Here is a 25,026-nt window from a genome sequence, read left to right on the forward strand (position 1 = left end):
GGCTTTGAGCATTGTTAAATTCTTCTAATTGCACTCGAGGAAAAGATGCCCAAATTTGCGGTTTATTGTACATCATGGTCCCGTGAATGGCTCCATGTCCGTTCTAGAAGCGACGTGCACACAAGGTCCAAGACGTGGACCTGCCGCTACACCGTGGTGAGGCTTGTCAGATTCGATTCGACAGAATACGATTTCGTCAGGGCCGGATAATAGAACAGCAGGGGGCACGAATGAACTTGGAAGTAGTTATTGATGATGGCCATGATCGCGTTCATGTGGTATATACCCCATTACTCGAGTCCCATCGTAGTAGAATAGTTGTGTGTTTTCGATAGCACTTCAGGTAAATCACGGAGCAAGGACATGATGGCTATAGCATCGGCTAGAAAGTTGGACTGCAAAGGTCGATGAGAGCTATTTCGAATGTTGTATCAACTGTAAATGGGGAAAATGAAGAGTACGACGGCGCGGTAATAAGCACGATTCATGATGAGTCTAGCGGATCCTGTTCATTTTCGTCGCCGAATACTACAGTATTACTTACTACAGTGCTTATACGGAGTAGGGAGTACTTTATTGTATTACAGTAGTACCTACTAGGTACTCTACACACCCTTGTACGTACTTGGGTGCTGATGATTACTGCACCGATGCGAACCGAACCAAGTATTACAGCCAACTACTTGACCTTCTGTACTGGGCATATGCTGTACTCGTACAAGCACAGTACAAGTACAGTACCAGTACAGTACAAGTACGGAGCACATGCAGAGACACTTTGGCGGTACCCACGGAGTACATGTAGTAATTAATACTTGTAGTAGTTTGACCAAAAGACATGACTGCCTGATTGCTTGGCTAGCGCCTAGACGGGCTCGCTCGCTTTCGCGGCCACTGTATTTCAGGTATGACGATTACTCGCCCAGCCCTCACCGCTAGATCAAATTGTACATGCCTAAATGGAATCCCCGTGAACAGGAAACACCGTGAATAGGATCGGAGTGGTCGTGGGAAAGGTAACGGAAGCGGCCCGAGAGGTGTTTTTTCCTATTCGTCGTTCCTTGGATGATCTCCGCATCATCATCGTCGTCCTCGTCCCAACAGTGCTCAGCGTCCCTGCAATAGAACCCCAACCACAACTCCAACCCAATGGCACGATTCAAGCTATCGGAGCAAGGCGCGCTCGCTCTCGCCAAGACGAGCCTCCACGACCGTATTATCGGTTGTCTCTTTGGCTCGGCCCTCGGCGATGCCATAGGCCTGTATACCGAGTTTCTCTCGGCCGAGGTGTCGGCCAAGTCGTATCCCGAGCGCAGGTTTGTTCTCGCTCCGCCATCAGAAGCGACGCCATTTCGACGGGATTCTCACCGCGGGCCGCACGAGCCAGGTGAATGGACCGACGATACGGACCACGCGCTGCTCATCCTCCTCTCCTGCCTTCACAGCAATCTAGGGCTGTCCAGCCCAGGCGACCTGGCATCGCGGCTGCACATCTGGGTTCGGTATGGGCTGCGAGCGCTCGACACTCTGCCCCTCGGCCTAGGGCGAACCGTAGGGTCCATCGTCCGGACGAAAGGGTACCTCGACGATCCCGAGGGCACGGCGAGGCAACACTGGACCAACTCAAAATACAACGCCGCTCCGAATGGGAGTCTGATGCGCACCCACCCGCTGGCGCTCGTCTGTCTCGACAAGAGCGTGGATGAGACCTTTCAGCTGGCCGCCGACTTTTCCGTCGTCACCCACGTCGATCCCCGATGCATCATCTCATGCGCCATCGGCACGGCCCTGGTTCGGAGCCTGGTCCTGCACGAGGTTTGCCGAGAGGAGGACATCGACGTCCTCGTCGAGCAAGCCATCGCTTGGTACGCCGGGTACAGGGAACGTGGGCTGCAGGATACGTCACGCGGCGCCGAGCCGGACCTGGATATTGCCGAGTTGCGCCGGCACGTCAGAGTCGACGGGCTCGAGGTGCTGCAGCTCGACGACTCCATGAAGTTGGGCTACGTGTACAAGACGCTTGGGTCTGGCATTCACCTGCTTAGGCTTGCCATGCGATCCTCGGACGCCACACTCTCTTCCCAGGCGACCATCTTCGAGCGGCTCGTGACGAATCTCATCATGTGCGGTGGGGATGCCGACACAAACGCATGCTTCGCGGGCGCCCTAGTCGGCGCCTACGTCGGCTACAGCGCCTTGCCGACGCATTGGCGAAACGGCCTGCGGTACGGCTCATGGCTGATGAATAAGGCCGAGGGCCTGTGCCAGATGCTGGGCGTCACGGAGGGGAGCTACAAGGGATCAGAGGATAAGGACACGGCGCCGGACGGAGGGAGGCCAATGCCGACAGAGGCAGATATGGAGAGGAAGGTTATGGAGCTGCAGGCACGGATGGCCCAGGACGGGCAGAGGCGGAACGAGAGATCCAAGGAAGACACAGAGAAGAAGAGCAAGTGGTTCAGGCGGAAGTAGACCACCTACCTTGCTGGGAACTGTCCTAGTCGTACCCTCGATATTGTCCTCATGCATAGATAGGCACGTTGATGCCTTGCACTGCATTTTTTCCTGGAAGAAGTGAATATAATAGAAATGAACTCATACTAGTGGTCGGCGCTTTGGTGGACGGTGCGTCGCCGTTGTGCATACTGGCTACGTGTCCCGGGGGCACGACGTGATTCCTGAAGGCCCTCTTTCCTGTTTAGCACTTGGCATTGCTGAATAGTGCGGGAGCCATTGACGATTTTGTCTTGAACTACAAGTAGTATCTGTTACGGAGTACATACACCTACTCAGTATCTAGAATCTTCTATTCATCATCGGTTGCAGGTGTGGAAGTGTCAGCCCCAAGCCGACCAGCGATACCCCATCGTCATGCGTTCTGTCTTGTCATTCAGCACTCATAGCTACTCAGTCATCGGTATCATCATCACATCCGACGAATAGCTGGAGCTTCCACTAATCATCTCGAGGCGGCCGCTTCGCGTCAATACAACGTCGTTTGGTCACCCCACCCGGATTGGAGCCTCGATGATGCTCCCACCAGTGACAAGAAACAGCATTACGGTGGCTGATACCCAACCACGACAAGTCTTAGTCGCCATGCCTTCAAATAGCATTGCCGGTTGACTCATCTTGCCACAGTCAGCAGAATCCCTCTCACGGGAATCTGTCTGTATCCAAGTATATGAGTTTTATCCCTGCAGCCCATGTATCCCTTCCAACCCCGTCGTCCCCTGGCAAAGACCGCCCCTGACACCTCGGTCACGTCATCTGTGACCCAGAATCAGCCGCCAGGGCTTCTTCGCCATGAAACCTTACCCGGCAGTCATGATAGATTTGTGCGAGAGTTTATCAGACCCGGTGATTCTTGTATCAATTCGGAGGCCACAACGGTACCACTGCACTCGTTTATCGAGTCGGCAGTTCCAACCTTCTAAACATTGTCATCCATATCTCATCAACTTGGCGACACATACCTGTCGTACACCTTCATAGCCATGCAAATCTCGTCTCCTGTACCAGATGGCCTCGAAAATCTTCGCCATTCATATCATTGTCCGTGTGCGATGCATCTGGAGCAGGCGGCAGACTCTAATATGATGCTGCGCCCATGATCCTCTCGGCAGCAACACCGTATGAGGCCATTGTATCGCCCTTTTCGCACGGATCCTCGCCGAACTCGACCATCTCAAATCCTGTTGGACGCTCCTTCTCGAGTGCTAGTTTGGCCATTTCGGCCTGGTTGCGGTAGCTGCAGAATCGCCACTCGACGACTGCGCGGTCTTTGGCCCTGATGAGCTCAATGGCCCTATCTTCTTGCCAAATGATTCGCTCGTTGAGCCAGGCACGGATGCTTTCAATGTTGACGAAATCGACACGGCCAGTAATAAGCAGCACGCGCGAGTTCTTCTGCCGTGAGGTCGGCTGCGTGGCGCTCTTGATGCGGTTGTAAGAGATGCGTACGCGGTGGTCGCGGATATAGAACCCACGAGACCATGATTCGGCCTTGAGTCGCTGCGCGGGTTCATGCGTGAAGAATACGACCTTGGCGGCCGCTGTACGGAATTGCTTGTTGTCGGGGTAATTGATAAAGGTACCGTACACACGGCCGCGGGCGCCAATCGCCGTGATGAGCTCGGGATAGCTGAGGTCCGCCGGGAGATTCGTCAGCCAGAGGGAGCAGTTGAGCTCGTCAGGTAGGTCTTCACGTCCGGCATTCTTGTCCGTATGCTGCCCACGGTAGTTGTTCGAGAACTTGTGAGATAGACTCTGGTGCGACCAACCCAGCCCAGCAACGCTTTTCTGCGCTACCTTCTCCAAGTTCTGAAGTGCCCTCATGGGGGTGAAGACCTTGGACCCCTTCAGCGTAAGCACCTGTTCAGCTTTTGTGGCAGTTGAAGTCATGTGCTGCTCGGAAGCATGAGATGGGGGATTGGGGGCAGCTGACGGGACGTGAAGAGCGATCTCTCCTCTCATGGGGAGATGCGGTCGAATTTTAGACAGGGCAGATCGAGGAAGATATCCGTCGAGTATTGCATCGGTGCTGCGGTTAGGGCATTCATCGTGCAAGTCGCCGTTTTGATGCGGCGTCATCGTCGCAGAAACACAGTGGCTAGCCAAGTTTTCCATCCTGGCAAACTGGCTGCCATGGAAGCGATACTTTATTGGAGAGTTTGTGCTCTCACCCGCTAAACTGATGAATTGCATCTTCCTCTCAACAGCTTCTAGCACATCTCGGCACGGAACGCCGTTGAAGGTAGGTATTGATCTGCTCGGAATGCGGCTTGCAGGACTTGAACCGTCGCTCTCGTTTGATGATATGCTCTCCAAGCGACTATGAACGAAGGCATTGTCTCCCTGATCGTATCGGCTGAGGCTCGTTTGCACCTCGGGAGAAAAATACTCGACGGCATATGGACTGGGCGTCAGACGTCCATCTGTTCCGCAAAAGTGAAAGTGAGCTTGGAGGTGATTGTTGCCGTGACAAGTTTCCAACCCGGCTCCTTCCACGTTGCCTTTCATTGCCGATCTCATTCTCCTTGATTTCCTCGTTGATTTCCTCGTTGAATTTGTTTCAATTAAGAATCGGAGGAACGCTGATGTCTTCGATGACCAGCGGGAATGGCAAGGTCTGGCGATAGTATGTACAGATGTTGGAGAAGGGAAGAAAGCAGCAGTGGCCAGTCCATTTCATCGAATCAATTTATAGGCAGCAATACGAGATACTATTTAAACTGGTGCCCTTGATATGGAAAAGCACAGATGGTAGTGAATCCAGTCTCTCGACGACTCTATCTAGGAAATCCGCCATCAACTTGCCCGCATTCACTGATATCGGTTCCGCCTCCGGGCTGGCTGCAGTGAATATGCCGCTGGCAAGAAAGATTTGGAAAGTCCTGATCTGCCAACAAGATTCCTCAGCCGCAATGAATCTAGCTGAACGCTACGAGTATTGGCTGATGGAATAGACTCGAAATCTCATCGGTCTCCTTCAAGAGTGGCGGGTGCTTTTGCTGCCGGATCGCGCAGCTCGAGTTGACATGAAGTGGCAGCAAGTCGACAACAGCTATGCTGCTACACTTTCTCAAACTCCTTCTTCGACGATGTTCTGAAGCGGATCAATGGGGTCAAGTAGGTCTGAATAATGCCTTGGCTGATTCAATTTACTATCCACGCTCAGCGTGAGTACCCAATATAGTTGCCATGCCATCTAAACCACCCACCCATGGACCCAAACAAACTCCGCTGTATGCAATCAAGGGCGCAAAATGCAAGTGAAATGCATGCAAATCAAGTCTCCAGCCAGCCATAGTATGAACACCATCCACCATGCTTCGAACTCTCAGAAAATCACCGCCGCTATACAATCCTACAGCCGGGCAATAATGGAAGATTACTTCTCCTCGTACTGCCAGAGCCGTTTTCGCTCCATCCCCCACCACCGTGCTACCGGCTCTGCCTCGGCGAGCCAGGTTGCCGCGCCCTCGCCGTATTTCCGCCGCACCTCGGACACGAGGCTATTCATGGACCATCGCAGCATGCGATCCAGTTCGAGAGGATCTTTCCCCATGTCACTGAAGACGTACTCTGTCTTTCCGTCGAGAGGCAACACGAGTCGCCACGGTGCATCTGCCGAGGTCACGGAAAGCATCCGGCCGCCCGGGTTAACGATGCCAAAGTTCCAGGCCCGACGGCCGTTGTACGTTGTCTTGTACGGCCGAATGAGGGACTGACCCTCAAAGTCCTGGATCAGGTCCGAAGCGGCCGCCGTGTCCTGCTTGTTGAGCGAGCCGGTGCTGATGAGAAGGTCGAGAATAGTAGGGATAATGCTTATCGAAGTCGCGTTCACGACATGCTGCACCCGAGGGATGTGGGGGTGGCGAAAAGTAATAGGGACTCGAAAGTTGCTGATGTGACCATTCTCGTACGTTCCCGTCTTCTGGAAGTCCTCAGAAAAGGCTTGGCCATGGTCGCCAACAAGTACAACCAGGGTCTCGTTGGCAATACCATGATCGTCAAGCATTTGCATCAAATCGCCCAGCCAGGCATCGTTCCAGCGTATCGTGTTAAGGTACTTGTTCATATCCTTGTGCGAGTCCGTCAAGCCGCCGTGGGCGGAGCCCATGTAGTCCAAGGTCTTGAACGACTTGGGCGTTGCCCACGGATGGTGTGTCGTGCTGGTGAAGTGCGATAGGAACATGCGCTGGTCGTCAGCTGTCGCCTTTGCAATGTAGTCCCTTAGATATCGCTTCAAAACCGGTTCTGGATATCCAAAATAGTTGATTTCTTCGAGGCCAGAATTCTTTGACCCGTCTTCCTCGATACGAGCCTTTGTCACGATGTGCTTGAAGCCGATTCGACTGTCGAAGACGTCCTGTCTGTCATAGCGGTCGGTGACTGACTGGAAAAAGGCAGGATACCACTGACGATGGCGGTAATCGGATCCGGAAGAGTTTTGCTTCATGCTGTTGAAAAGCTCTAGAATCTGGGGGATGCAGGGTTGGTAGTTCTGCGACTCGGACTCTTCAAACATGTCTACCGGCATGGGCCAGATGCCACAGTGGATGGCGGCCGTGCTCTTGGTTGAGACGCTGCTCGTCGTGTGCGCACCAACAATGTTGATGCCCCCAAAGCCGGCGTCAGTCGTATCGTTCCACTCCGTCGACTTGCGGGTAAACGGCTGGCCGTCTCGGCTCTTGAAATTTCCCGCCATGCCGGTAAGTTTCTCCGTGTTGACAGTAAGGCGAGATAGCAGATCGTTGGTGGCGTCATAGTCCAGCTCGTCGTGAGACTTCATGATTAGTCGGTGAAAATCCGACCCATGGCGAAGAGGAAACAGTTCCTCACGCATGCTCTCCATCTGAATGAGGGCAATGTGTTTTATATCCACCGACTCGAGTGTCTCCCGCAGAGGTTGCAGGAGGTCGTTTGCCAGGTTGCTGATCTTCATCGGGTCGTTGATTGGGTTGTAAAAGGGATCGTCGACAACAGGTTCGGGACACCTGCCATCATGAGCGAGTGTCGACGAGGAGCCATCGTGTAGGGCTGCCGTGGTTGTCGGGGACGATGAGCCGTTGGCGTTGTCCTTCATCAAACGCCTCGTCTCCGGATCCCATCTGGAGAAGCCGGAGGGAACTGGTCGGGGTAGCCAAGCTGGCCTCCTCTCCCTATACGTGCGCGCGAAGTGATTGTCAAGGCCGGGAGCCCAGCCCTTGAAGTACCCCTCAGGCAGCTCCCAATTTTGCCGCTGGATGAGTTCTGGGAGCGGCCATGCACTCCCGGAGCATGCAATGTGCTTTGTCTTGAAGGTGTCGAGCAAGGGAAGGGGAAGCGTGGTGAGAACGCGACCATATGGACGATCGGGGTCGAATATCAAAACATTGCCGACAAAGGTTACGAGTGCGGCGATGGCCACTCCCCAGGACACGAGGCACCGTCGAGTCATGGGTCGATCCGGAGTGAGATTGCCCCCTCCGACGGGAAGTGTGCGTTCGCTCGCCGTATCATCGGAATCGGAATCGCTGTCGTACACATACTCTCTCAGGGGCAGAAAGGATTCATCGCCTTGCTTGGCATACGCTTCCCATCCCAGCTTTCGCAGGGTCCATCGAAAGACTGTGCCAGTTTGTCAACGGAAGCATGAAGGAAGAGTGTAGAGGAGGGAAAGAGCTGGCAGGCGTACTCGAGACGAGATGGTCCTCAACGGTTACCAGCAGGATGCCCACGGCTCGATAGAGCATGGTCTGGACGGTCCAGGAAATGGCAAGAATGACACCGCTGACGACGATTGCGGTGCCGGAACCGCTCAGGAGCACCTTGCGACCCTCGCCGTGGAGGGCGAAGGAGGCGGCATCGGACCATTCGATCTCACCACCCGTCTGCCAAAAGAAGCTCAGCTGGGAGGTGGCTGCAAAGAAGGTGATTAGGCTGATGATGACGCGTCGACCTTGATCAGCAAAATTCCACGGGAGAAGCAGGGAAGGAGACTCTCATCGAGAGAGCAAGTACCTGATCAGGCATGCGACAGCGAAGGCCATGAACGGCAAGGTGCCATTCTTGCGGCGCAGAAATAGCCACTCAGAACATATCAAGACGGCGTCGGGCAGGACGAATATCGGTAGGAAGATGACGAAGGCGACGGCGGAGAAGGAGTGAGCATTTAGGTACAGGCGAAGGAGCTTTGTGGAAAGGACGGATACGGAGAAGATGGCGAAAATGAGAGAGGCGAGCGTTGGATGCATCCCGGGCCAACATGAGGGCAACTGGGAGGCGGACACGAGTTGGCGAGGCGAGACGGCGAGGGCGGCGAGGGTGATTGTGACGAGCAAAAATGGTGCACCGTACCTGAGGAGAATGGCCAAGGATTCAAAGAGCGTCAATTAATTAATACCTGTAGAAGGGGCACGGGGCAGCAGAACAGCCATTTCTGGACATGTACATATAATGATATACGAAGTACGGAGTAACTTGTGCATGTAAGTAAGTGATAATGCAGCGGAGGAAAAGCGGGGGAGGGGCGACGATCGGGGGGGGGGGTGGACACACGAGAACGAACGGGCCGCATCTCTTGAATGGGCACTAATTACGGGGCACTCTAGGGAGTGCTATAAGTACTTGTTTATTAATTACACCGTACCAGTATACACCTGAGTACTCCGTACTCCGTACTGAAGGTGTTTATATTTACGGAGTAGTAATACATGTACTTATATGGTAGGTACCTCCTTTCATGCACAGTACAGTACAATACAGTACAGTACTTACCTGGAGGTGCAAGTACTTGCTCAGTGCAGTAGGTAATATTGGTACTTGCTTGCAGTGATTAATTCTTAATACGTACTACGAGCACAAGTAGTATGCTTCCGAGGTACATGTCTGTAGAGGTACGAGTACAGTACGATACTTTGGTTCACGGGAGGATGGTCGGTAGAATAGTTGGTAGGATAGTTGGTAGGATGGTTGGATAGTTGGTAGGATGGTAGGATGGTTGGTAGGATGGTTGGTAGTATGGTTGGTAGGATGGTTGGTTGGCTACCTGGTGGAGGCGGAGGCAACATGTCCCTCATGATTGTCGTTGTACGATGCCTATCTCGTACGCCGGCTCCGTCAAGTACACCACCTTTATATACATATACGAGAATTGCATTTTCGGGCACTGCGATATGCAAAATGCACAGTAAATTGGTGGGTGGTACTCCGTACAAGTACAAGTACATACAACAATGGAGTAGGGAGTAGGGAGTAGCATGTACAGAGTACAGGTACATGTACACTGTACTAACGAATTTACCACGGATCTGAGGCGGCTCGGGCGATTTATGCCCGGCTGTTACTTCTTGCAGCGGACGTCAGAAAGGTCTCATGCGTCAAGCAATGACTTCCTCAGACTGTTGATGAGGAGAGGATCGATCGATGGTACGTACGCTCATGTACTGCATTAATGCGCTGCAGATGCAAATGCGCACAGTACAGGATTGCACCAAGTAATGCATGTACTGTACAGCTGTCCCTGCAGGCATCTTCGTACCTCTACAGGGCCATGGGCAGGTGATCGTTTAGGTGCGTGAATATGTCGGAAGGATTCAGGAATCGTTGGAGTCGGTTAATACTGGTTAGTATGCGTGCAGGTGTTCGGGGTACTTGCATGCACGGAGTTCTCATAAGTACTGTACAGTACTTGCTTGCTCCGCACTCCGTACTTGTACAAGTACATGATGGCACCATTACCAAGTGTACGTACTTAAGTACATGCACAAGTTGTCCGTACCTCGGAGTACTAGATACTAGGTATCTAGTACTGTACTTGCCCTGCTTGTAGTGCATCTGCTGCCCGATTTCGCACTCGGTTTTGGGTACCCGTTCAGCTTGGCAACGCTTGGTACGGAGTAAGTATACTACTAATTACTGTACATGTAGGTGTGCAAGTACTTACGTGCACACTGCCAAACGGATACCGAGGTAGAATAGATGCATGGAAGTACTGTACTCCGTACGGAATACATCTACCAGTTTTGCATGCAAGTACGTAGCGTGTTGGCATCCCATACTCACCTAGCCGGTCCCACGTGTGCATGACGGGTAGCGATGCTGTATTACTCTGTACGCCACATGGGCAGAGAAAGAAAGGGGCTGGCGGCCGAGGGGGCAAATGCCAGAAGCGTGACGGCAGGTTCCCGCCCGCCACACCAATCGGGGAGAGGACGGCTGGAGCAGCGGCGGTGCCCCGCTTGCTAGGCTATATTTGGCTGAAACCTCCGCGGGCCGACCGCAGCCATTTGATTGTTCCGGGTGTTCCGTTTCGCATGCGAACAAAGGAGCCTGCGCCACAAGCCTCTCATCATGGGCGGACGCGTGGCGGGGATTCACTGCCACCGCACAGTTTCCAGCATGCTGTATTAACGCCAAGGGCATGTACAGTCCACTTGCAGTACACCTACGGGAGAGAAACTTGCAATTGCAGTGCAAATGCGTATGTGCTCATGAGCACGAGTGCACGCATAGCGACACTCGCCATCAACAACTTCCCCAATAATGCGGAGCGAATGCACGGTGGTTTTATGCATCTCAGAGCGCGTAGCCGCACGAGGAGGGCTTTGCTGTCGCGTCAAGCTACTGGGGATCCGCCGCATTTGGTGCCTGGATTGTCTATCAGATAGGCCGCTTGCTGCAGATAGCACGCCGTTTAAGGATGTAAATAACAACGGATGCAATGTAGGTGTACTGAAGTACGGAGTATATGTATTAATACTTGGTACATGTCATACCGTGGACACGGCACGCGATAGCTACCCTGTGCTCGTACAGATTCCGACACATTGGCACTTGCCAACATATAACTTGGTACGCAATGCAAAATATTATCTGGTTATCGCATCCAAGTTACAGCAATAAAGCGGAACTGCACGTGGCACGTGACAACTGGACGGGGCTGTTTAAAGTTGACGAATGAATCTTCCGTTTTGCAGGCAAGGTAAATGTGCAAATACAGGTGCGCACTGCTATACATTCTCGCCGACCAACGTGGTAGCAAGCATACTGCATAGTATCGACAAAACGTACACAAAGGCTGTGTCCTCGCGAGTCATTCTCACTGACTGCCGATACTCGAACCTGCGGGCGCATGTCCACTTCCGAGAGAACAAGGTTGCCAATGGACCAACTACGGACAGAGTACAAGTATGAGTGTCCACGTGCACGTGCCGCATATCTTTGACATGCCAAGTCGCGAATTGCATTCAGTTGACGCTCTTGACACTCGAGCTCATCATCGGAGCGGGGGCGGCGGGGGGGGGGGGGGGGGGCATCCAACAAGTTTTACCTCGTCCGACTCCCGACTCATTATGCTGGTTCGTACAAGCCGCACGAGAGTGAACATCGGCCCGCTCTGTCCTGACCCGGGAGGCGGCCCAGCTTGACGAGAACGGTCCCGCCGCATGTCGGATTCTGCCTTTGGCTGCCCTATTTATTCCGAGCCCAAGATGGAGGGAATGGCCTCGCCTCGCCTCGCCGTCGATTCCCGGGGGGTTCATTCTGCGTCCAACCAGAGTCGACGAGAGGCAGCGGCCAACGGTGGCGTGCAAACAATCGTGGGCTGGTTTGTGCGTATGGCCTGGCGGTGCGTTGCCCGCTCGCTCGCTACCCGGCCCGTTCTGTGCAGTCCGAATACCGACCATTGCCTTTTCTCTCCACCATTCACGCACGCATCGGGTCCAGGCGGTCGATGGCAGGTCGCTGCGTGCCGTCCTCACGTCCGCCCACCCCAGGCGCTCATCCGTCGCTCATGCCGTAGCCATCGACCAAGATGGCGACGAAAGCATCATCCGTCCCCCCATCCAAGCCGGCACCGTCAGGAGTGCGTCGGCATGTACGTCCCGACGCCGTCTCGTTCGACGGGACTCAGGGAGCGGCCGACGCCGTAGCACCCATCCGTGAGCGTTGGGCTCTGGAGTCCTCCGCCTGACCCGTACACGTCGGTCCAGCTGCTCGGCTGGCGACGAGGGACGGCAGACGCGTCGCACCCATCGGCCATCAGTACGCCGCCGGCGTCGTTCATCGGCGACACGGCATACGCGGCGGTCAGGTACCCTCGGTGCATCTGGGACACCTGCGACACCTGTCCGGCGGGCTGGTACAACTCTGGTGCCGGCATGGTGAACATGGCTTGCGGCGGAGTCGTCGGCGAGACACTTCCGTGGCCGTCAAAGCTCGCGTACCTTGCCGGCATGGACAGGGCCGGCTGAAAGGCTAGCGGGTTGGAGAGATGCGAGGGAGGCAGCGGTGCCGCTCTCGGGTACGGCGCGAAGCTGTCGTCGGTCAAGCCACACGGGGGGGGGTCGAGCCCCGAGCCGTCCTGGGGCGGTTGTTGCTCCGCGCGAGAGGCGCTCGGCATCTCGTGCTTGATGGCGGCCGCGGGGCACACCTTCTTGATGGGCAGGTGCAGAGGCAGCATGGCCTCGGCCTGGGCGGCCTTGTCTCGGGCGGATCCCATGACGACGACGCAGTTGATCAGGCTCGACAGCGTACCCCAATGTCTCGTTTCGAGAAGCTTGCGCAGCGTGCGGCTCGCGACCGGATCCCACCGCAGCCGGCTCTGGTCGGTCTTGGAGACGGTGGCGTCCCAGGCGGGCGCGAAGCGGTGCTGCCTCAGCAGGTTGCGCATCCTGTGGCTGTAGGACCACCGTCTCGTCGCCCGGCCCTCCTCGCAGTGCCTGGTGAGATGGGTCGTGTAGGTCTTCCAGGTCGACGGAGCTTCGGCATCGGTCGGCGCCTCGAGCAGGTGGAAGCAGCCCTCGTAGCCGCAGGCGAAGACGGTTTGGGGACACAGGAGGACCTTGGCCTCCTCCATGCGCATCTGCGAGCCGCCGTGCTCGTTCCGGAGGTGGATCTGATAGGCCGTCTGCCAGTCAAACGTCATGTGGCAGCCGCGGTGCTGGCATAGCCATTGGGCGTTGGTGTTGTGGAACTGATCAATGTGGCGACGCAGGTCGTTTCGTCGCGTGCACGTCTTGTTGATGCCAATCTCGGAGCAAAAGCCGCAGAGGTAGTCCTGCTTGTACGGCGGTGCGCGGCCGCCCGGCCTGGCGACGGCGGATTTGGCCTGCGTCGGACTTTCGGCCGCCGGCTCCTCGGACGAGGATGAGCCTTTGGCGGCGGACGGTTGCCTCGCGGGCGAAGACGAGTTCGGGACCGGTCCGACGTGCCTCGCCACGGTTGCTTCCCGGTCAGACGCTGGGCCGGCATGGTGATCCACCACCGGTCCACCTACGCCGGCGGCCGTCAGCGTTTCGTCTCGCAGGTGCCCGGGCGGACGGAGAAGGCTTGCCTCCCTCCTCTCGGAGAAGCTGGTCAATCTCGTTCCTGCTGTAGCGGGATAGGAGACGACGAACCATGGCCCGGCAGTCGTGGCCCTCGACCGACGGCGAGGAACCCCTCAAGCTGCCGGCATCCGAGTCGGGCGTCATGACCGAGGCCGGGCTTGAGACGGAAGACATGTTGCGGCCAGAGTCGGGCAGCAGGTGCTCGCTTCGAGTGTCGGTTGCGACGGTGGCGCCGTTGCACGTCACATGGGCGGACGACGGTCGACCGAGGCGCCTTGCTCGAGGACGAGGGTGGCAGGGGGGTTCGGAAAGCATCGACTCGCGTCGACCAGACGGCGTCGACGACAAGACGTCACCTCGACGTTTCACCGGCCACCGGCACGAGGTGCGGCTCGTCTCGAGAGCAGCGGGTGGGCACGGAAACGGCAGTGTGCGAGCGAGGAGCACCGACGACGAGTTGGCAGGGCAAACACAGACGGGCAGGCGCAGGACGCCAATGCACGAGAGGACGGAAAAGGAGGGGCAGTAACTGCTTTAATATGGCGCCTTGTGGCTTACCCGGGCAAAACGATCTGTATGTGTAGGCAGCGGAGAGATGCAATCGGCATGCGTCGTCCATGCCGATAACGAGGCCACGGGCTCGCCGGCAGCAGGACTTGGACATGCTGCGTGGGTACCTGCTCGCTCGTCCTCCTCTCGTAAGTACGGGCACCGCACCTGTCACTGTGCACGCACACCTACCTCGCCATGGGAGCACGCCTACACCTGTAGCGTGCCTCCCGTGTGCCTGGGGCGGCTGGCCAGGCTTTGGGCAGCGCAGCAGATGCCGTCAAGCTGCTGCTTGGTCGCCGGTTGCCGCCGAGGTCGACGGGCATGCCGCAGGGTGCAGATGGCTGTAGGTGCCGCACGCGTACGGCTACCAGCGCCCACGCCTTGATCCGCGTGCATGGCAGGGTATATGGTCCGAAGTATCTTGGATGGACAAGCCCAGACCTACTGCACCAACGAGCACTCCTTGTGTAGCGTGGTGGGCGGGTGGCTGGCTGGTGTTTTGCTGGTCGCGGAGGTGTGCATGGTAGTTGGTTGGGGGGATGGTGAATCGGGTCTGTGACGCTTCGGCTGTCAGGGTCCATCCACTAACTTGCTTGCCTGCATTACGCTGTACATGTAATGTACTGTACTGACCGACTACTACTTAGGTGCCTCGGACTGTGCATGTACTGCCGGACATGTACTGTACTCCGTAATTCTGTGCGTGTATCTCTAGGTACCTAGTAGGTACTTTCTGTCCATGCACTGCTAGGCGACGTTGGTACCTAGTAGTACGTACATGACTTTGGCAGCCGGTCAAGGGTCTCGCTACCTAGCATGGAGTCTCATGGCGGCGGCATTTGGGGACGGCAGGAGAAGGGACCAGGCCGTTGGGCTGGATCCCGGTGGCGTTTGGGTGCCAGGGCATGGCATGGCTCGGTGCTCTCTGCATACTGCAAGTATTAATGCCACACTGCTCACGGCACAGCTACGAGGGCATTTCTTGTACTTGCATATGCGTACTCCGTACATGTACCCGCGACTGCCTGCAACGGCATGGAACACAGCCGTCCTTGTGGTAACACTTCAAAGAAAATGCGACCGTTTGGTTCACCATCCTTGACGTACTAATTATTGTACCTGGGTGGCACCTTGGTCAAGCTGGACTGGATGCTCGCTCATACGCACCTACTTGTACTCAACCTCATGTCAGTCAGTACCTAGTAATTACTCTGTAGAACCCACCTAGGTACCCATGGCCTGCGGCCAGCAGTGCCACCGTATACAGTAGACGTGCTGCCAGTAGCCGGGCAGCGCCAGGCCCGCCAGTCTCTCCAGATGTCCTTTGTGCGAGGCTCGTTGGTATACACGTCTCAACTGTGAGGGACAGCACCTATGAATAGCACCTAAGAATCGACGAGTTGTGCGTACTCTGTGTATACCTGCGTGTACGGAGTACATACATATTGTGTAGGTGTACGTACAAATATGTTGTGTAGGTGTACGGAGTACAAGAGTAATACATGCATGTTGTGTAGGTGCACGGAGTACATACATGTTGTATAGGTGTGGGTGGTGTACGGAGTACTTGTACGGTACTGCTGGGGGCATCCCCTGATACATCCAGACTCCGTATAATTATTGCGAATGGACGGGAGTCGCAAGTGCCTAGCAGGAAAACAAGGCATCCCATTGTCCAAAGTTTCATGTTTTCGACGGCACTCGCTCGCTTGCTCTCTCGGCACTGGCACTCCAAATGCCAAGGAACTGGGCATCTCCAGTATCTCGTACGAAGAGAACGGTTTTGCGCAGCGGGAAAGACCCAGCAGTCAGCATTCAGCCCTCAGCATCGAGCCCTCAGTACCCACCATTCGGCACCCAGCACTCAGAACCGGGGCGCATACGTGCTTTCGCCGGAAGAAATCGGGCTGACTCTCTCCACCTGGCGCCTGTAGTACTCCCTCCTATACAGTGCAGTCGTTGCCTCCCCTGCCATCAGCGTGCTGCCAACCGCGGAGGAGGGGGGGATGGACTTGTGACCGAAGAAAATGGTGCCGAAATTTCCGACGTTATTCCATGCCGCGATTGCGCTCATCTGCGAGCATGATGCATGCACAGTGCGTCGTCGTTTGGGAGGCATGAAGGTCTAGACATCTGCACCTGCGTCGCTGTACGACGCCCTGCGTGAACTTCAAGGTGCTGTGTTGCATATGTGCTTGTTGTGCTCCGTGCTGTGCCGAGTAGGGCGTCCTTGTTCTCCAGCCTGTGCTCGCTCCCATGTACACATCGCGGCAGGAAGCACCACGTACCCGAGATGCGGGATCCGGCTTGGGACGACAGGTCCCCGAGCCGGTCGGGCTCTTCGTGAGAAGCATGGACACGGTAATTACGGAGTACTCCGTGCTCGGGTTGCAATTTATCGTCACGACCCACCTCGCCGAGGGCTGAAGAAAGGACAAGGTTCTCAGAGACATATTGAAACGACAGCATTGCCAAGCCGCGTCACCGTCGACGCCCCTGGGGGGGGGGGGTGCAGAGGACGCTTAAAAGTGCAGGCAATCCAGTACGGCGCTCAGTGCACACCTGTATTGCTGTCCTGCACCGACAGGATGGCTGGTGGCCCGGCGGTGGGTGGTGACGGTGGGTGGTGAGGAGCCCCCAACTTTCGGCGCACTTGCCGCCGCAGCCGCGTCCGTGTGTCATTTGCGTTGAGCGTAGGTGGGAAGCCAAGGCTGAGACTCCTTCACACACAGTGTTGCATGTACTTGTACTTGCAAGTACTCCGTACTCCGTACCCTATAATTACCCCTATAATTACCCCACAAACCAGCTTGAGCAGTGGCACGGCAGTAATAACAGGGGCGCAAGGTGGAGTATTGCTGTGCGTGCACGCAAGCACTTGTACAGTGGGGTGGCAAAAATGTCGATTCAATTTGTAGGAGTAGCGATACCAAAACTGAATCGTCATTTTTGTCAAGTGACTGTATGCACTGACGTGCTCGCATCTTACAGTAAGTACGGACTCCAGAGTGAATTCTCCGTACTTGCATAATAATACTGCGAAGTACCTATTACTTGTGCGCACTCTGCAGTCAGAGAACGTACAAGATACATACACTCACTGCATACAATGGTTGGCAGAATTCCACGCTGCTTTGGTATGGGGGTGCAGGTGCACGCAGGTAGCAGGGTGATGCAACATATGCCCCAGTACTTATACCTGTATACGACAGGTGTGTACTCGGTGCATTTCATTTGCATGCATCGTATCTATAGGGCTAGAGTGTACAGACCCGATTTGATGCTCCAGACTTACATGCTGGCATGTCGCAAACGAATAATACAGTACCGATGCGGAACCTCAGCACTGGTAGACATTGTCAGCATCACTTGCAAGCATCACTCGCTCAAGGGTCCTTTGGTACGGGCACACCAGCGGTAGCTCGCGCGAGTTGGAAGTATTGCCCTGATAAAAAGGTACTGGGGAGCACTCCTCACCTGAGTGCAAATACTAACCTCGTGTTATGCCTATTATTTACAGCTCCGTGTGCGCCTTGTACTCGATACGTGTCCTGCGTGGCACTGTTTGGTACATACCATAGCAGCTGCGACACACTGCATTCCGTGTTCGTGCATGGCACTCCGAACTCGTAGCAATCAGGTGCTCGTTTGCGCGTACATGCAGTCGTGCTTGCAGCCGTGCTTGCATCTACTCGGCACTGTCATGAGTCGACTCGGCTGGACGCATCGACTGATGCTGTCCCGTTGCCATGGTGCACCTTGCTGCTGCTCGCACGCCCAGGCCACACCGAAAGCCCATAATCGCCTCGTCGGATGTTGCCTCTCGCATCATGGCTGAAGCAAAACCTTGTCGCCCTGTCGCCTTGTCGTCGCCTTCCAGCCTCGTCACCGAATATATGGGCGAAGCGCAGTCGGATGCACTTGTTCCTCTGGCGGGGCGGTGCGTGCTGTCTCGCATCATGGATGCTTAAACGACGGAAGCCACCGCCTACCGCCGACCTGGACAAGTGGTGTTGTGCGGTGTGCTACCCATATTTCATGCACACGTGCAGTATATGTGCTGCCAGTGGCGGCTCGTCAGGACCCCAGCAGGCCGCAAGTTCCGAGTGACAGCCCACGGTGCCCGAGTGCCGTACTCCGTACCCACCAGGCTACTACCGCCACTAGCCGCCGTCACTTGCAGGCTGCGGCTTCAAGTTGCCCACTTCCCGGTCGGACCACGAGCCGCACGTTTTACCGGCTATATTGAATACCCGGACGCCCCATGTACAACTCGCGTCGTCAGATCACCTACGTGCGCTCCGTGACAAGGTACCTGGCAAGAGGTGTCTGTTCGATCAAGATTCATACGGGTCGCCGACTCGAATACTGCTGGCAAGCCCGGCGGCGTTGCAGGTACTTTGACACCACCGTGCGAGCGCAAAAGTCCACGAGGGCTGGCTGCACAAGGTCGCATCCGGGTGCGGCTGATGTCGAAACTGCCGATGGACCGGCGAGTTGGTCATTGGTCCGTCCATCTGCGGCTGGAGAGAGCCATGGATCCGACGGCGAACACGACTTGTGTCTTGGCCTTTTCGCCCTGCCCTGCCCTGTCCTGCCCCCCCGTCTCCCATCTTCGCCATTCCTCGTCTCGTCTGGTCTCGTCTGGTCTCGTCTGGTCTCGTCTGGTCTCGTCTCGTCTCGTCTCGTCTGGTCTCGTCTTGATTCCGTCACTCCCGTGCGCGCCTGGATGATGACGAACCTCCCAGCAGTTTGCCGGCAAAGGCCATGTGGTACGAGGAGGTATCGTCAGCTCGGAGCTTGTCCATTCGGCGACACTCTTCTGCTCGAGCTTGGCCCCCAAAGGCAAACCCGCCTCCGCTCGGTGGCGTTGGTATCCTGTGCACGTTCTTGCCCATCCGGCTGCGCAGTGAGCGTGACCTCACATGTTGCAGATGTATCGTATCGGGCTGACACGACGAAATTGCCTCCGCTGCCATGCACAAAGGTGCAGGTAGCTTTACAGAGTGCAATCGGCCTTGAGAGATGCGTGCGGTGCGTACTTGCGGGATGCCTGGCCCGGTGCAAGTGTTCGCGCTCAGCGAGGGATGGATGCCGCGTTTTCGCGGGCTCCATTCCCCTTGTTTGGCGCCGCCGTCGACTCGGACGCTGGCCTGTGTGGCCTTGGGCGTCTTCCCTGCATCCTTCTCGTCCCTCCTACCTTGACGGACTGACTGACTGACTGACTTGTCCCATGAGCTACGAATCGTAACGCACGGCGATGGTCTACTGCGGTCGTCATGTGAGAGAATTCTCGACTGATCATGCTGACGGCCCAGCCCACGCGGCACGTGAAGCAATTGGTCGTAGGTGACGCCCCGACATCCGACCCTCCTGCGGACGGCGCGAGGTCCTCCGCTCTAGGAACCAGTCCTCGTCAACGTCCTTGCCGCCTATGAAATTGTGTGGCGCGTCGAAGCAGAGGACTTGTCGCATCTTCCCCCGCATCAGCTCGTCTGGCCGACGAGGCTCTCGTCCACCATGTATAGGGCACTCCCGCCGGCGGGCCGGCTCACCACGACGGCCCTCTCGCGCTGCTCCTCCGTGAGCCCCTTTCCGGCATAATAATCCGTCTCCAGGGCGGCCTTGACATCCGCTACCTTGTCGGCAGGTACCAGGTGCACGCTGCAGCCTCCCCAGCCGGCACCCGTCAGTCTGCTGCCCCACGCGCCCGCGGCCCGCGCGATGGTGCAGATCTGATCGAGTTCGGGGCAGCTGCACTCAAAGAGGCTCCTGCAGGATTCTTGAGTTTCGTTCATCAGCCGACCGAGATCGTGCCCGAGCACCGCCGCGTCGACCGGGCCGCCGTCCGAGGGGCGCTCCAGGCGAGCGAGGAACTGGAGCACGCGGAGGGCCTCGGTGAAAACATGGAGCGCTCGTTGCCGCAGCTTGAACCGCTCCGTTCGTACCGGGAAACTTGCCAGGAAGCGCCTCTCGAGCTCCGAAACAGGCTGCCCTAGCGCTTGCGCAATTTCTTCCTTCGTGTACCCCTCCTCCTGAGTGAGCGTCTCGCGTGTCAGCGTGATGAGCCTTTGAAGCTCCTGTTCCTTGGTCTCGTGCTTGACGGCACCGTCGTCCGAGCTTCTCTGGTGGTGGAAGTAGGTTTCGTGGAAAGCATGGAGGCTTGTGCCCAGCGGCCCGCCATCGGTTGGCAGTGCCGTCCCGGGAGGGTTGACAAGTGCGTTGAGGTAGGCGGCGGCCAACGTCACCTCGACAACACGTAGGTTGTAGTGTATCGGGCCCGTCACTTGCTTGTTCGACGTGACGAAGCTCTGGGCGATGACGGAGCACAGTTCAGGCTTGGTCGCCGGAAACCGCACCGGTCGAGCGTCAAGCCCGGGGCTGAAGGTGACGAAGAGTGCCGATCCCGGTTCGGAAAATACGGACGCTGCTTGGTCCATTCTGGGGGAATCAGTCTCCCGTGGTCAAGGAACGGAGGGGCGCCTGCCAATGCGATGCTGTCCTTACCCTCCCGAGTTGACGCCAACGGCGCGCTCGCTCACCATGGCCAGTTCGGTCAGCTCCTTCTTGTCGACGGCGCCTTCTCCGTGCGCGGCTAGGACGGCAAGAGCACTGGCCGTCACGAACGCGGCGCTCGAGCTCAGGCCGCCTCCGACGGGGATGTTTCCGTCCATCAGAACCTCCATGCTGCGCGGCTTGAAGCCGTGGCCCCTTTTCTTTCGCAAAAGCTCCAAGGCGCCGCTCAAGCCACATTTGAAGTAGTTTGTCCACTCAAATTTGCTCGCGTCAATTTGGACCTTTTCATCCATGAGCAAGGAAAACTCTTTGGACGCAAACTTGGCGTCGTCGACATTGGCCAGTTGGATGACGAAGCTGGCGGCACCGTCGTCGACGGGCTTGGCGGACACGGCGAGGAGGGCATCGGCCGTCACGGCCATCGGTAGGACTGAGTAAAGGGAATAATCGATATGCTCGCCAATGATGTTGACGCGGCCGGGCGAGCGGGCGACGAAGGTGGCCGAGTGGTGGTAGATGTCGGCAAACCGTGTGAGCAGCTTGTTCCAACGCGGACCCTCCCGTACGGCATCGGTGACGGGGTAAATGTCCGAGAGAGCGGCGGCGATTGGCACGGAGCTGCGAGACATTTCAGCTGTCGAAACGTCTTACCCGTGAGCAGTATGGCCCGACTTTCTTGTCCTGTTCGATTCTTTGCCACCTGGGATGTGGTCTCGATCGTGGTCGACTGTGGTATGGGCACAGCACAGCCCAAGAAGGCGGGGTGAAATTATTCAGCTACCGTACTCAAATTCTACTCCGTACTCGGGCAAGAAGTACGTACTTGCTCCGTACTTACAGTACTTACTTGCACTATTAATGCGCCCTTGTACTCCGTACTGTACAGTACTCCGTGACTGATAGTACCTCCTGTATAAGTATAAGCAGGTGCTCCGTGGCCATACTTATAATGAAGTGCCCACTAGTACTCCGTACTCCGTATATCAATGCCGGTTACGGGTCACGGGTTATTACTCATGTACCGTTACGAGTACGAACGCCTACTGCAATGTACTGTAAGTGCGTCCCGTACTGTACGTTCTAGGTACAGATACCCACAAGTATTATGCCTTCATTGTAGTATTTCGTAGTTGCCATACGCGGAGCAAGTACGGAGTGCTGTAGGTGTATTCCAGACGGAGCACCTACTGAGCACCAATCCTACAATGCGCATGTCGATGGAGTACTTGTATCTCACCTGCTGATATACATGGCGAACAAGAATCACACGATTCCCCATTTCCACGCGTGTATTTTTCGACTTCGTATGCGCCATTCCGACATACACTTGTATACTTGTAGACTAATACAATAGTGTCCGTGCAGAGTACTCCGTACGGGACATGCATCCCGTCAAGTCACCTTGCCCTGCCCTGCATCATGAGTAATCATAACTATTCCTTGCACCCCGTGACGACCGATGAGACGGTAGCACTGCCAAAAGGCACCCCGCATCTTATGTGCAGTGCATGTGAGGATTCAAAGGTGCGTCCATTTCAGGTACGTGAGCATACCCATGTACAGAACACATGTAGTAGCAATTGCATGCATCTAACTCGTGCGTGTGCATGTACAACTTTGCAGCGTGGTGTACATGTACAACGTACAAGTAGAAGGCTAGAACTCACAACGGCCCAGAAGAATTGACCGATTGACACGATATTCGATGCGGTGGTATTTGCATAGCATCGGCTGACACCGCCAACCAGCCGACGCCAATCTCCCAAGACAGATTATCGCAAGTCCGCCGTCGGCATTTGCACATGCACATGTATCCGTACTTGCAAGTACATATTGCCGTAAATACTGCAAGTGTAAGTTGATGTGTCTGTGTGATGTACCTGCCATGCCAGACCCACCCTTGATCTTGCTGACGAGAGAGAACATGCCGCAGTGGCAATGATAAAGATTAGCGCTCGGTGAGGTATGTTGGGACGGCACAAAGGCGCCAAAGATAGGTAAACAAGTATATTCTCAAGTATATGAGTGTATAGTACCTACCTATATCCCTGGTCTGAATGCAAGTGCTCGCATGCTCCCCGTATTACCAAGTAGGTACCTAGGTCCCGTTGACTGGCTCCGCAAATGCGACGTCAGTACTTACATACTGTAATTTACTGCATTGTGCGGAGAGAGAGGAAAGAGGGAACCGACTGTTGGTCGCAACCGTTGGCCAGTGAAGCACCTCAAGTGTGCCAACCAGCAACTCAAGTCCTTAGGTCCGGGCGATTGGTAACGAGGCTCGAGCGATCTCGAAACGCCAACTCCCGACTCCTTCTCCTCCCCAACCTGGACGATGGCAAAGGGGGGTGAACGGTGCGGCAATTGTGCTGGGTCCGATTTTGGCCGTCTCATGGCGTCTCTCACTCTCGATTGCGTTTAGATCCAAACGCCGCTAGCGAGTACGTGGAACTACATCGGCCAACCTCTCCTTGACTTCATTCGTCGGCGGCGTCGTCCAACGCCACTTCGTGAACCCTACCCCCATGCTCGCATCTCATTTGCCTGGCAATGAGGGGTAGGTCTTCCCATTTGCATGCCTTCTCCGCACTTGGGTGCACTTCTCGCGATTAGGTAGGTACGTTGCTTCGTCGGCAAGGTCGGTGCATGCATGATACGAGTCACTATGCGGAATCGAGGCACTGGTGTCGTTGCCGTTGCCCTCCTTGTGCCTTGAGCACCACGGCATCCGACTTGCTGTATTTAAAGACGCCCTCACCCGCCACATCTTCCTCCACCACGCACACTTGACCCGTCTACCCCAATTTCTCCTCTTCAACAACGCATTCATCCATCAGCATCAACGTCCACCCGTTCTCATCAAATACATCATCCATTCATCATGGGCGACTGCGGATGTGCTACCTCGGGCTCCTGCAGCTGCGGCTCAAGCTGCACCTGCGCCAACTGCCCTGTAGGCCTCCTAGTTTCTGTTTGTCCGTGGCTGATGATATGTTGCTAACGACGACGATGACGTTGCATTATATTTAGCACAAATAACCATGGAGCCCCTTGCGTCGAGTCGGCCCTGGGCATACTGCGAAACGTCGAACTAATGTTTGATGGGGAAGAGATTGAAGAGCACACTCGCCACGGGTATGCTCGCATGTACAACGCGTTTGGTAGAGGAAGCATGCTCTTTCCACGAGGTTGAGTTGAGTTGTTCCCACGAGTTGAATGGATGACGGCCTGGCAATCTGATGAGCTCGTGGGAGGTGACGGCGGAGTTGGTGCGGACAAGGTACATTAAATCGAAAGAGACCATCCGACTCGATGAGTTCACTGGGTTGCGTTCCTCTTACCCGCACACCAACCAGAAAGCCCTACCACATCGTCTTCCATCGTACATACCGCCCCTCTTGTGTCAGAAGCTGTAGAGCAGCAGGTGAGCCACCATGCGGATGCGCATGTGCACATGAGACGATCGTAAAAGTTTGGAACGATGCATTCCGAACCAGCGAAACTCCTGCCGCGTCTGGCGTGCTGGTCGACAGCCACCTGACCAGCTCCATAATTGTCAATACCTCAATTATTCCTGTGTGATGACGTCGCCATGGTGCAGCCGAGATGACTGGCTGCGACGGGCAAGCCGCGTAGCTGCTAATAATGATTGAATCCGAACCCCTCGGAGCAAGCCCAGTGTAGAGTCCAAAGTCATGGCAGTGACTGGTCGTACTACGTACGTACTTGTACTCGTAGCTGCAAAAATGTCCAGAGTAAGTATACTAGTAATACATACTTACTGTACTCCGTACTTGTGTATACAAATATGTGCGTAGGGAACGAGGGGTAGGATACATGTACGGAGTAGCGTAGCTATGCGTTTCCTTGTTAATTACAGTACTACAACTACTTATACTCCTTATTCCTGACCCATACGCCAGCCAGTAGATACTTCACTCACTCTTTCGTCCAGTCCCTGACTGTCTGACTCCTCGGTTCCGCCACGGTATTTTCCCCCTTGTGTAAACCTCTCCTCTTGGTCGTCCGACTATCTCTTGTTTGGTACGCATCTCGAACGTTACGCTGAGTGTAATTTCCAAGCTCAGTTCTCGGCCTCGGCGATTGCTAGGTTAGCTGTCGTCGAGCTCTTCCCATCCGC

General features: G+C 55.7%; 6 protein-coding genes across 6 annotated transcripts; 1 reads left to right on the forward strand and 5 right to left on the reverse strand.

Moving 5' to 3' along the window:
- Positions 1–1,149: 1,149 nt before the first annotated feature.
- Positions 1,150–2,472, forward strand: DCS_06442 (ADP-ribosylglycohydrolase; the record flags this gene model as incomplete). Its single annotated transcript, XM_040803732.1, has 1 exon — positions 1,150–2,472. The coding sequence occupies one exon, from the start codon at positions 1,150–1,152 to the stop codon at positions 2,470–2,472; it is 1,323 nt and encodes a 440-aa protein (XP_040653836.1).
- A 1,119-nt stretch (positions 2,473–3,591) lies between these two features.
- DCS_06443 (uncharacterized protein) lies at positions 3,592–4,629 on the reverse strand (the record flags this gene model as incomplete). The annotated part of the gene is made up of 1 exon (XM_040803733.1): positions 3,592–4,629. The coding sequence occupies one exon, from the start codon at positions 4,627–4,629 to the stop codon at positions 3,592–3,594; it is 1,038 nt and encodes a 345-aa protein (XP_040653837.1).
- A 1,264-nt stretch (positions 4,630–5,893) lies between these two features.
- Positions 5,894–8,741, reverse strand: DCS_06444 (Sulfatase domain containing protein; the record flags this gene model as incomplete). The annotated part of the gene is made up of 3 exons (XM_040803734.1): positions 5,894–8,115; positions 8,183–8,427; positions 8,509–8,741. The coding sequence occupies 3 exons, from the start codon at positions 8,739–8,741 to the stop codon at positions 5,894–5,896; spliced, it is 2,700 nt and encodes an 899-aa protein (XP_040653838.1).
- Positions 8,742–12,346: 3,605 nt separating this feature from the next.
- Positions 12,347–13,991, reverse strand: DCS_06445 (uncharacterized protein; the record flags this gene model as incomplete). Its single annotated transcript, XM_040803735.1, has 2 exons — positions 12,347–13,728; positions 13,766–13,991. The coding sequence occupies 2 exons, from the start codon at positions 13,989–13,991 to the stop codon at positions 12,347–12,349; spliced, it is 1,608 nt and encodes a 535-aa protein (XP_040653839.1).
- Positions 13,992–18,057: 4,066 nt separating this feature from the next.
- Positions 18,058–18,330, reverse strand: DCS_06446 (uncharacterized protein; the record flags this gene model as incomplete). The annotated part of the gene is made up of 1 exon (XM_040803736.1): positions 18,058–18,330. The coding sequence occupies one exon, from the start codon at positions 18,328–18,330 to the stop codon at positions 18,058–18,060; it is 273 nt and encodes a 90-aa protein (XP_040653840.1).
- A 1,525-nt stretch (positions 18,331–19,855) lies between these two features.
- Positions 19,856–21,514, reverse strand: DCS_06447 (galactokinase; the record flags this gene model as incomplete). The annotated part of the gene is made up of 2 exons (XM_040803737.1): positions 19,856–20,810; positions 20,877–21,514. The coding sequence occupies 2 exons, from the start codon at positions 21,512–21,514 to the stop codon at positions 19,856–19,858; spliced, it is 1,593 nt and encodes a 530-aa protein (XP_040653841.1).
- Positions 21,515–25,026: the final 3,512 nt, after the last annotated feature.

This window comes from Drechmeria coniospora, chromosome 03, assembly GCF_001625195.1.
Source record: "Drechmeria coniospora strain ARSEF 6962 chromosome 03, whole genome shotgun sequence".
Classification (NCBI taxonomy): Eukaryota; Fungi; Ascomycota; class Sordariomycetes; order Hypocreales; family Ophiocordycipitaceae; genus Drechmeria; species Drechmeria coniospora.